General features: G+C 34.0%; 1 protein-coding gene across 3 annotated transcripts; it reads left to right on the top strand.

The window, feature by feature from the left end:
- Positions 1 to 5,495: 5,495 nt before the first annotated feature.
- On the top strand, positions 5,496 to 8,487 carry LOC141623621 (uncharacterized). Of its 3 annotated transcripts, XM_074439739.1 has the most exons (9): positions 5,496 to 5,584; positions 5,704 to 5,772; positions 5,852 to 5,935; positions 7,209 to 7,289; positions 7,428 to 7,567; positions 7,728 to 7,836; positions 7,924 to 7,987; positions 8,128 to 8,190; positions 8,281 to 8,487. In XM_074439739.1, the coding sequence occupies exons 2-9, from the start codon at positions 5,711 to 5,713 to the stop codon at positions 8,356 to 8,358; spliced, it is 681 nt and encodes a 226-aa protein (XP_074295840.1). In that variant the 5' UTR covers positions 5,496 to 5,584; positions 5,704 to 5,710; the 3' UTR covers positions 8,359 to 8,487. The 3 variants fall into 3 exon arrangements, with proteins under 3 accessions (XP_074295840.1, XP_074295841.1, XP_074295839.1); XM_074439740.1 differs by lacking the exon at positions 5,496 to 5,584 and having other exon boundaries at positions 5,606 to 5,772; positions 8,128 to 8,169; XM_074439738.1 differs by lacking the exon at positions 5,496 to 5,584 and having other exon boundaries at positions 5,606 to 5,772.
- The last annotated feature ends 3,513 nt before the right edge of the window (positions 8,488 to 12,000 follow it).

The raw sequence follows: 12,000 nt of genomic DNA, 5'->3' as shown, positions 1-12,000 counted from the left end.
ACACTTTGATTTAACCTACTATAATCCTCACAATAACACCCTCTTTCCCATAACACTTTTAGTCATCAGGCTACCTGTTAAACAGGTAACCTTTGTTAAACTCCACATTTGACTCTTCATTTTCTCAGTTCGTCACAAATACTCATCATCAATCTTCTCTAACACACTTCCCCTTTCTTAACCTAATTTCATGCGATCTTCGTCACCAATCTTTCAATCGCTGCAGTAGAACGTTGATTTCCCATCTACAACATAATCTGGATCTCAAAGATGACAAATGTAAGTATATTATCCCATGAAAACTTAATTAATTTGTTGTATTTTCGTATCTGATTAATTTGATTACTGATACAAATAATTTGTGTTTATTTAGCTTTACTTTCATTGATTTAGTTGTAGTTTCATATTATCCAATTAATTGATTGATTGTTTATGGTCATTGATGGATTCATTTTTCATGTTAATTTAGGTTAAACAATGGGAATATGTTACTTTGAAGTTGTTTTATGGTGGTACTTTTAAGAAAACTGAAAATGGTTTTGGGTATACTGGTAGGCAGTTTAGGACAGTGAGTGTTGACCCAGACGAGTTATGTTGGTTTACCCTTCTTGAGGAGGCTGAAAAGTGTGACGGGTTTAGGAGAAATATTGATGGTATATTTTACATGAAACCTGGGGTTGGGTTGCAAAAAGCTGAGGATGATAAGGATGATGGAGTGATTTGTAAAGAGGCGGTAAGTAGTAGGATGGTTGAGTGTTACATTGTTTTTGACAAGGACCTTCCTCAGTTAATGAACCTAATAAATGATTCTGCTCCCTCTCACACTACAACAACTGTGGTCAAATGTCCCCAAAAGTTGACCCCTAAGAGGAAGAATACTGTAAAGGACAAAAAAGGACCACAATATTCAATTCTAACTTCTGAAACCCTAAAAGAATTTATAAAAAGATGCTCTCAAAAAGATAATGCCCTCTCTCACACCACACAAACTGAACTTCTTCCTAAAAAATCTACTACACACACTCCTAAAAACACTCATGAAGTTCCAGATCTAGCTAATCCAACCAAACAAACCAGCTGTTTAGATTATGGTGAAACCTCGTATGATTGCAATGATCTTAGAATAGCAGATTTCTTTGATACTTATGAGGAAGAAGCAGATAAAGCTGGGATTAATGTCATTGAAGACTTTGAGTGGGATGACTTGAGTGAGAGTGATGACCCTGGATATGAGCCTAGTAATGAAGATGATGATTTCACAGATGATGAAAGTAACAGTGATAAGGATGAGGATGATGCTGTAAGTGATGATGAGTTTAATGAATCTGATGAGGTGAATGAATTTGGTGAGGTGACTACAACAGGTGAGGTGAATGAATTTGATGAGTTCAATGAGGTTGTTGAGAATTTAATTGAGAATGAAGTGTTATCAGATGGGAACTCAGATGAGGAGGTGGTCCTAGCAAGGGAAAAGGTTAAGAAGGGGAATGCTAATGCTTTGAGAATTGCAAAGCAACTTCAGTTGGAAGCATCATCTAAAGCTTTGGCCAGTCAAGAGAAGAATGTCACCGTTGATAATACAGATTCTTGAAAATGAAGGGAGAGTGAGTGATTATGACAACAGTGGAGATGAAATCCATACTCCTAATGAAAGTGATGATGAACCTGTTCCAGGTAAAAGGAAAAAGTCTTGTGTTCCTGTAGTTGATGAGAAATCTGATTTTAGTAAACTTAGATGGTCTGTTGGCATTAGATTTCCAAATAGGGAGGTTTTCAGGGAATGTGTTACAAGGTATGCTATAGCTCAGGGTAGAAATTTAACTTTTAATAAGAGTCATAAGGCAAGGGGTCAAAGGCTAGGAGTTAGGTGTGTCCCTGGTTGTCCATTCAAATTATATGGAAGTTGGGATAATGCAAGTGCTTGTATACTTGTGAAATCTGTTGATCCTCACCACACTTGTCATAAAAATATGGAAAGAAATAGGCAATTGAAGTCAAGTTGGTTAGCTAAGCAGTTTCTTGAAGTTTTCAAAGCTAGGCCTCATTGGCCAGCTTCTGAAATAATTGAGACAGTGAGGAGAGCTTATAAAATCATCATCAAAAAAGGGTTTGCATATAAGGTTAAGTACTTTGCTCATAAGATGTTACATGGCTCTATGAAAGAGCACTACAGCAAACTTGGGAGTTATATTCAGGCTCTCAGAGATGAAGAGCCAAACAGTGTGTTTATCTTGTCTACAATTCCAGGAAAAATTCCAGTTTTTCATAGGTTTTTTGTATGCTTTGATGCATTGAAGCAAGGTTGGGTAAGGAGTTGTAGGAAGGTGTTGTGTGTGGATGCCTGCTTCCTGAAAACTTTCTTGGGAGGGCAATTGATAGCTGCTACTGGAAGAGATGCAAATGAACAAATGTATCCTCTTGCCTGGGCTATAGTAGAAGGAGAAAACAATGATAGCTATGAGTGGTTCTTTCAACAATTGAAGAACACCCTAGGAGAGGCAAATGGTAAGGGTTGGACTATCATTTCAGATCAGCATAAGGTAAGACCATATCCTCTGACTATTGAACCATTATGTATCATGTTCTCCAATGTTAATTTTTGATTTATTTAACATTGCTTATATGTTTCATGATGTGTAGAGCATAGTTACCATGGTTGCTCAGGAATTTCCAAAGGTTGAACATAGGATTTGTGCTAGGCACATATTTTCCAACTGGCACAAATCCTATAAAGGTGATGAAATGAAGCTATTGTTTTGGAGTTGTGCCAAAGCATACAATATGTCTGACTACAACTTGGCTTTGGATGAGTTAAGGGAGGTTGATCCTAAGGCAGCAGATGCTTTTGTAGCTTGCAATCCATCTTTGTTCTGTAGGGCTTTTATGGATACCACAACCAAGTGTGATGTCATTGTTAGTAATATGGCTGAAACATTCAACGCTTACATCATAGAAGCTAGGTCTAAGCATTTGATCTATATGCTTGAAGACATAAGATCAGCCATGATGAAGAGATTGGCAGTTAAGAAAGCTGAAATGGAGAGGAAAGCCATCATTGTATGTCCAAGAGTTCAGCAAAAACTAGAAGAGGAGAAAGAGAAATCTGCAGAGTATTATGTGTTACCATCATCAGCTACTGTTTTCCAAGTGAAAATTGGCATAGATGAGGTAAGTGTGAACTTAGAGAAGAGAACCTGCACTTGTAAAAAATGGGACTTGACTGGGATCCCATGTAGTCATGCTGCTGCAGCTATTTTTGACATCCATGGTCAGCCAGAAGACTATGTGATTGACCTGTACAAAAAAGAGGCATACCTTAGAGCTTATAGTGAGCCCATTGCCCCTTGTCCAGGACAAAAATATTGGCCAAAGGTTGACCTACCTTTAAATCCCCCTCCCATCAAAGTTGGCCCTGGCAGGCCAAGGAAGAAGAGAAGAAGGGATCCTCATGAGGATCCAAAAAAAAGTGGGAGGTTGACTAAGCATGGGATTGAGATGACTTGTTCTGTTTGCAAGTCCAAATCCCATAACAAAAGAAAATGCCCAGATAAGGACAAGGTATTGCCACCACCACCAAAAAGAGGTAGGGGTAGACCTAGAGTCTGTGATCACATCGCCATCGCTGTGTCCGATGTGTTACGATGAACACCGCTTTCTACATCTCACCATGGGGCAACTGCTCAGCCAACAAGATTGGGGAGGGGTGGAAGAAGTATAAGAACAAGTAGGGGAGGAAGAGGAGGTGGTAGAGGTGGTGGGAGAGGGAACAGAGGTGGCAGGGGACAGGTAACATTGATGCTCAAATCTCTTTGTCTTTCTTTTGCTTCAACAATAAGGACTGCTATCTATAACATTGTTTTCCTTTCAGGCACCCCAAGGTGTTGGAGTTCTAATAGATGGCCAGGGAAATGCCTTCACTAACCCACCAGGCAATAGGAGGGGACCAAGAATGATACAGGAAGCTCCAACTTCAGTTTCAAGTCAGCCCACTCAAGCATCAATCAACAAGCCCTAAAGTGTTGGTTGTAGTTATGTATAAAAGTTAGTATGCTAAGAACACTTCTAGTTATGGCGATATGTTAGGTTTTGGCACATCGATTATGGCAATAGCAGTTATGGATATGTTGGCTTTTGGCATGTATTTGCAAACTTACGGTTTTCGCTTGTAATGAATGTCAGTGAACAATGGCATTATTTTCAAATCAATGTCAAACTTTTCATTACAACCTCAAAAGCTATTACATTGAACTTCAATCCTTAATTTTAGCTATTACATTGAACTTCAATCCTTAATTTCTACTAAAACGCAGACAAAGACAAATTGCAAATTGCAAAAAAACAAAGGAGTTCATAACATTACTTAGTTCATAGGAGTTCATATCCTCAAAAGCTATTACACTGACATAACATTACTTAGTTCATAGGAGTTCATATCCTACTAAAACAAAGACAAATTGCAAAAAATATCCATGAAACAATTAACACAATCAAAGCAATCTTCTCCCCTTTACTATGTTTCCTAACTTCATTCCTTAATTCCACTACCAGCTTCTTCAAATTCTCCTTCTTATCCTCCAGCTTTTTCACTTTCTCTTTCAAAATCATCTTCTCGAAATCGTCAGATTCAAATCCTCTTGCGTCAGAAGTTTTCCCAAATAAGTAATCATCCTCAAATTGAAATAGCCCACAATCATTATCCTACATGATGAGGGAAACTAAGACCTTCAAAATCAATTCAAAATCAATTTAGTTACTAAAATTAAATACAAACAAATTAAATTTCTTACTGGCCAAAGAGGACACCCATAAAAATTCCTGCCTACATGTGAACCATTCTTAATCGTCTTCAAAACTGCCCTTAAATTATGCTTGCAAAAAACACCATCATTCACTTTTGAATTACTTGAACTTGCATATGATAACTTCTTCTTCATTGATTTTACAGAGACAGAAAGAGGGATGAAGAGCTTAGTATCGAAAAAAAAAGGTAGAAGAATAAGGGGAGAGAGAGACAGAGAGAGAGAGAGCGAAAAAGAGAGAGAAAAAAAAAGTTGCAGAAGAAAGGAGGAATGTCGAAGGAAAAGGGGGGTTTTAATATAAGGGGAAGATTAAGACTGACCGGTTTCAACAGGTCAAAAAAATGACTAAGTGTGTTATGGGAAAGAGGGTGTTATTGTGAGAATTATAGTAGGTTTAATCAAAGTGTGGATTAATATAGGAAGGCACCCCATAGTTTGGATTATTCCTGTTAATTAATCCTAAAATTTATAGATTGTATAAAATTTATAAAGTTATAAAATTAAATTTTATATTTGACTAATTGGATTATAAAAATGAATTTTGGTGGAATTTCATGAGAAAACAAATAATGGGGTTGATTTCACTTTTTGTTAAAGTTATGGGGCTTTATTGCTACAATTGAAAGTTAAGGGGCCTAATTTCACCATTGAACAAAGTTAAGGGGGCAAATTGTCACTTTTCCGAAAATCGGTACACGTTTGTCTAAAAAAAAAAAAAAAAAAAAAATTGGAGCAACCTTGTGATTTCCGTACTCAAATCAGGAGTTGGTTGTTCCATTGCTCAAGTAATTTAATTCAATCTTTACCCTTTCACCTATTCCCTTCTTTTTGTCATTGCTATATTCATACAACTTCCAAACTTGCTCTAATTCTTGTTTCTTTCTGTGTTTGTTTTTGTTTGCAGTAAATAAATGGCGAGATACAAAGATGAATCTCCTGCAGTTCGTGTATATACTGTTTGTGATGAATCAAAGTTTGTGCCTTTAATTCTGATTTTGTATTTTATATCTCTGATTTCATCATGTACCACTAGTTTTTATTTTTTATTGCAGGTATATGATTGTGAGAAATGTAGCAGCATTGGGTTGTGGTGAAGAATTAAAAAACCTGTTTGCAACTTATGGACTAGTTGAAGAGTATGTTTCTCCATTTTTGTCTTTTGTCAATTAATAGTCGATGAATGAGCTTCTCCAACCAATTTTGTTTGTAAGAGATATGGATTAGGCTATTAATTATGAACTAACGATTATGTGGGTCTCAAGTACTCGTAATAGGCAACAGCATTTGAGGCATTAGGCTATTATGTTGTTGTCTTTACTCCAAGGGTTAGTGTGCGCTGCCTTTTCGTTTTAGGTAGACACAGTTTTAAACTGTATGTCATGATGTCTGATGTGAAATCGCTGCTTCATAGATTTAGAAGAAAAATTGAGTTAATCAGTTGGCAAGAGTATACTGATGTAGTGATTTCATTGACTGTTGTTTCTATGCTAATGGATTAATCATCAATGTCCAAGAAGATATAGAGCTATATCAGAGAGGAAGTTGCATATTCCTGATGAATTTTTAATTATTACAAACTAAATAGAATTTGCAACTGAAACTAGAGGTCTGCGAATTTGGTAGGTTTTGTACGAACTTAAAACTACAGGTTTGTGGATAGATAACAGGGAGATTTAGTCCTGCCATTTAACGTGATTTAAGCAAGATTTCGTAGTAGGAATCATCAGGTGTGTGTGTACAAGAGCCAACATTATCTCGAGATTTTCGATCGACCCCCTGAGTTTGAACTGGATAACAAACAACATTTGGTGTGAGAATATTGTCAGCAGAGACAATGTGATCTAACATCAGAGCACGAATACGATTCAGTGGCAATTTACTCATATGAAAGGCCCCTCGTGCACTCCTACCAAGTACTGTACTAATTTTGTGGCCCCAGCAGTCAACTTTTGCATTCCCGCGGAGAGGGATGTGATTTCATCGGGAAGCTCCATATCACAGGCTGGAGGATCAAAAGTCTGATACCATTGATGCAACTGCTCAATTATGCCAATTGTGATAGGTTGCAATTACTAGAATCTGCTGGGGGTTAGGATGGAGAATGGAGATGACCGCTTGGGATTGTAGCAAAATAATAAGGAATATGGGGGAGGACAGGAGAAACAGACTGAGAGAAGATGGCTGATTGTGATTTTCATTCACAATTCATATCGAAACTCTTGTCCCTACTTTTATTTCTGCCTTTGAGTTCTATGCTGTCCCCCTGTAGTTAATCCCATCAAGGATTAACACGTAGCATCTTGCCGGAAATACAATTCGAGCCTTTATTCTTTTGGTGTCAAAATTAGAAGCTATGGTAGAAGCACGGTAAAGGTTGTTAGCTATCTAACTATGCCTCATCTTATGTAGGTGTAAACCTATGGATGCGGAAGAATGCGAGGCATTCACTGATGTCTATTGGATCAAATTTCGCCATATTTCCAATGCAAGGTAACTGACCACGTGTTGCCTAACTCTTTCTTCTAAAGTATGAGACTGAATTTTTTTCATTCGATTTCGTGATGTATGAAGGGTAGAAGTAGAATTGGTTCGAAATGAAAATTTAGTGATTTATCGTGCTTGTTATAGGTTTGCAAAAAGAAAACTAGATGAGTCTGTTTTCCTTGGAAATCGGCTGCAGGTGTCATATGCGTCTGAGTACGAGAGCGTGTCTGACACCCAGGAGAAATTGGAAGGCAGGATAAAGGAAGTTTGCGGGAGATTAGAGCGTAAGCATTTTGAATTTGATCTTATGTCCTCTTGGTTTAATTATCATTTTATGTTACATTGGAACATTTGTGATTACCACTCATACAACTTACAAATATCCCTCACCCTCACTCCCTTATATTCTTCTTGATTCTTGTGTGATTCTAAACGTAATCTCAGCTGGCAAATCAAAAGGTAACGGCATGCGATATGAAGGTGCAAGGGGTTATAGTTTAACACATGGAGCTGTGCCAGAGACTCCTCAGGAACTCGATCAAAAGCTAAAACGGTATTCCTTTTCACATTTGCTTGGTTTTTTTTTTTCCATCATGAATGTTTGGGATGGTATCAGCTAGAAGGTGTTCATTCATGTCAGGACTGCTACGGATCATCTGTCTCACGTTGATTATCCACCAATGACTCGAGTGTCCTCTGACCAGGTAATTTGTCTGGCATAAAAGGTACTCCGTATATGATATGAAATGGGTTTATTGTATGCATACAACAGTCTCATTTGAGTTTCTCGACCATGGGACTCACCAACATTCGACATTTTATATATGTGTTGTATGATTTTCAGGATTACTTCCAGTTGCAGTCCATGAATGAAACAGTTAAAATGGTGAGAGCAAAACTGGACAAGGTGAGTTTCATTTAGTAACCCTGATTTTGTCAATTCCATTTATTTGGAAAATTTATTTTGATATTTACACTCTTGCTTTCCTTACTTCAGATAAAATCGAACTCTTCAAATGTACAATCTGACCCTGCTCCCAAAAAGACGAGAGTTGACAACAGGCGAAGAATATGACGCTCTATTTTGGTTAGAGATTATTGTTTCGTACTAGTTTGAATGCCCGAGCGTTCCAACGGGTTAATTAACTTTTTTATAATGCAAAAAAAAAAAAACGTTATAATGGTTTAATCTTTACATTCTATATCTAATGATTTGTTTACATATTATTAAAATATCTCTTTAAAAAAAAATAAAAGATTAATATTTATGTGGGTTAACTCTTATTTATAATCATATAATCACCCCATCTTACACTAATCTTTCGATGTGGGACAATTCTACTATTTATAAGTAATATATTCACCAAACTTGAATTATTTCTTTGATATGGGACAATTCTACTATTTATACGTAGTATATATTCATCAAACCTGCATTGTTTTTCAATGTAGGACAAATAACATACTCAGAATTGCACTATCTTGTTTGCACTTAGTTCGACATCCAACCAGATCCCGAATACCGAATACGACAATTGCTACTCATTATATCTAATAATTATATTTAAATTTAATAATATGATCAAGTACTCTCCATTAATATTTGTACGTTGTTTTTCTTCAATTTTTTTTTATCATAATTGAGATACGGAAATTTCTCGTGGTACCCCTTAATTTTGTCAGATTTTCCATGTTACCCCTACTTTTAAGAATCTGTCTATGGTACCCTTGAGGTTCCATTTTTTTGCCCATGGTACCCCCTAATGTAAAGGCTATTAAATGGACGTTAAGTTTGATGGCGTGGAAATAAAATAACAATTAAAAAATAATACCCCTTTATTGTTTTATTGGTACGGATATCTCTCTCTTTTAAATGAAAATTTAATTAACTATATATCATTATAATACTAGTTTGAATGCTTGTGCGTTGCAACGGGGTAATTAGCTTATTTATAATGCAAAAAAAAAAAAACGTTATAAACGTTTAATGTTTATATTATATGTCTAATAATTTGTTTACATATTATTAAAATATCTCTTTCAAAAAAAAAATAAAAGATTAATATATACGTGGGTTAACTCTTATTTATAATCATATAATCATCCCACCTTATACTAATCTTTCGATGCGGGACAATTCTACTATTTATAAGTAATATATTCACAAAAATTGGATTTTTTTTTTCTGATGTGGGACAACTCTAATATTTATACGTAATATATATTTATCAAACCTGCATTATTTTTCAATGTGGGACAAATAACATACTCAGAATTACACCATCTTTTTTGCACTTAGTTCGACATCCAACTAGATCTCGAATACTGAATACAGACAATTGCTACTCATTATATCTAATAGTTATATTTAAATTTAATAATATGATCAAGTACGCTACTCTCCATTAATATTTGTACGTTGTTTTTCTTCAAAAAAAATTTAACATAATTGAGATACGAAAATTTCCCGTGGTACCCTTTAATTTTGTTAGATTTTCCATGTTACCCCTACTTTTAAAAATCTGCCTATGGTACTCCTGAGGTTTCATTTTTTTGCCCATGGTACCCCTAATGTAAAGGTTGTTAAATGGACGTTAAGTTTGATGGCATGACAATAAAATAACAATTAAAAAATAATACCCCCTTTTATTGTTTTATTGGTACGAATATCTCTCTTTTAAATGCAAATTTAATTAACTATATCATTACAATATTGGAAATTTCTCATGGTAACCTTGAACTTTGATAGATTACACATGCTACCATGAACGTTTGTTTTCTATTTTTTTTTTATCATAATTAAAATATGTGCAAATGATAAGAACCTATACTTTAATGATAGAATATTTTTTAACACAATTCTAATAATATTATTTAAACATAGTATATTTACCACACGTACATTATTTTTCAATATGTGACATATAAAATTTATAGGTATAAAATATAATGATATAAACTTTTAAGAGCTCTCCAAGACAATACTTAAACGACTTAAAAGATTTTGGGTTGATGCCTAAGTACCAAGGATGCTCATAGAACCACCCACCTTATGCTATATTTCGATGTGGGAAAATTCTATTTGATAGTATATATTATAATAAATAAAAGATTTTCCAAACATTAACTTAGGTTAGAAATCATTATTGTAGAGACAGTAATACAAACTCTTTTAAGAGTTATCTCTGACAATACTTAAGAGAATCAAAAGATTTTGGGTTATGAGTTATGACTTCTATTTATAATCATAAGATCACCATGCCTTATGGTAATCTTCTGATGTGGGACTATTCTAATATTTATACATAGTATATTCACCACACTTACGTTACTTTTCAATGTAGGACAAATAACACACTAAGTACACCATTTTTTTTTTGCACCTACTTTGACATCAACCCGATTTAATAATGAGAAAATACAATACAATACAATATACACTCTAATGATAGCATTTTTTTTGTCACAATCTAATTATATAATTTTCATACGATACTTTTTTTTTCAAATGAAATATAAAGTTTTTATATCAAAATTATAAACATCACTTTAATATAATATAGAAAATGTATATATATGAGACATTTCTATTATTTATACATAATATATTCAAAACATCTACATTATTTTTCAATGTGGGACATATACATACTAAAAAGTCTATATCTTTTATATCAAAAAATTTTGTATTAATACCTAAGTTTCAAGGATGCCTCCTATTTATATTTATAGAATCACCTTATCGTATACTATTATTTCAATGCGAGATACATAATTTAATTATTTAGACGTAGTATCTTCATAATGCCTACATTATTTTTCAATGTGAAAGATATAACATACCAAGAAATACATGTCTTTTCTTAAAAAACCACTATTTTATACATATTATTTTTCTTTGAAGGTAAAACCACTTAGTCTCGATCATTAGAAATGAATCTCTACATCGTACATATAACGACTCATTAACGCTTTACTACTACATTCAGAAGACAACCATTAGTAAAATCATTAGTTTTGTATTGTGTCAGGAGACTAGCATTAGTAAAACCTTTAGTTATTTTTAAATTTTCTTGTTCATGTTCTTAACTCTTTCCCGGGTAGTTCCCAACGATTTCAACTTTATTTTTTATATCATATCGTAGATAATGATAGAAAATCTTAAGAGCTTTTTAAAACAATATTTATGAGACTCAAAAAATTTTGGGTGGATACATAAGTTCCAAATATGCATCCTATTTATAATCATAGGATCACATCACCTTATACTAATCTTTCGATGTGGGACAATTCTACTATTTATATGTAGTATATTCACCACACCTACTTATTTTTCAATGTGGGACAAAACATACTAAAAGGTACACAATTATAAGTATTAAGAAGTACACCATCTTTAATATGTGCAAATAATATGAAATTTATACTCTAATGATAGCATTTTTTAACACAAAGCTAATTATATTATTTTCATAATTTTTTAACGATATTTTTTTTGCCAAATGAAATGTAAAAGTTTGATATAAAAATTGGAAATATCACTTGAGTATAATTTAGGAAATATACATATTATAATAATTAAAAGATTTTCCACTTTATTTTTTACATCAAAAATTATACTTTCCTAAATTGATTTTTGATGATGTGGACGCTCTCAGATCGCTCGAAAAAACACTCTTTTATATATATATATATATAGATTGGAAATTTCTCATGG

The sequence above is a fragment of the Silene latifolia genome, chromosome X (genome assembly GCF_048544455.1).
Source record: "Silene latifolia isolate original U9 population chromosome X, ASM4854445v1, whole genome shotgun sequence".
Classification (NCBI taxonomy): Eukaryota; Viridiplantae; Streptophyta; class Magnoliopsida; order Caryophyllales; family Caryophyllaceae; genus Silene; species Silene latifolia.
This window is presented reverse-complemented; position numbering and strand designations above follow the sequence as displayed.

Coding starts and splice junctions, on each gene's coding strand:
- LOC141623621 (XM_074439739.1), top strand. CDS start 5,711: ATGGCGAGATACAAAGATGAATCTCCTGCAGTTCGTGTATATACTGTT. Junction 7,290..7,427: donor CGCCATATTTCCAATGCAAG/GTAACTGACCAC, acceptor TGCTTGTTATAG/GTTTGCAAAAAGAAAACTAG. Junction 7,837..7,923: donor CTCGATCAAAAGCTAAAACG/GTATTCCTTTTC, acceptor CATTCATGTCAG/GACTGCTACGGATCATCTGT.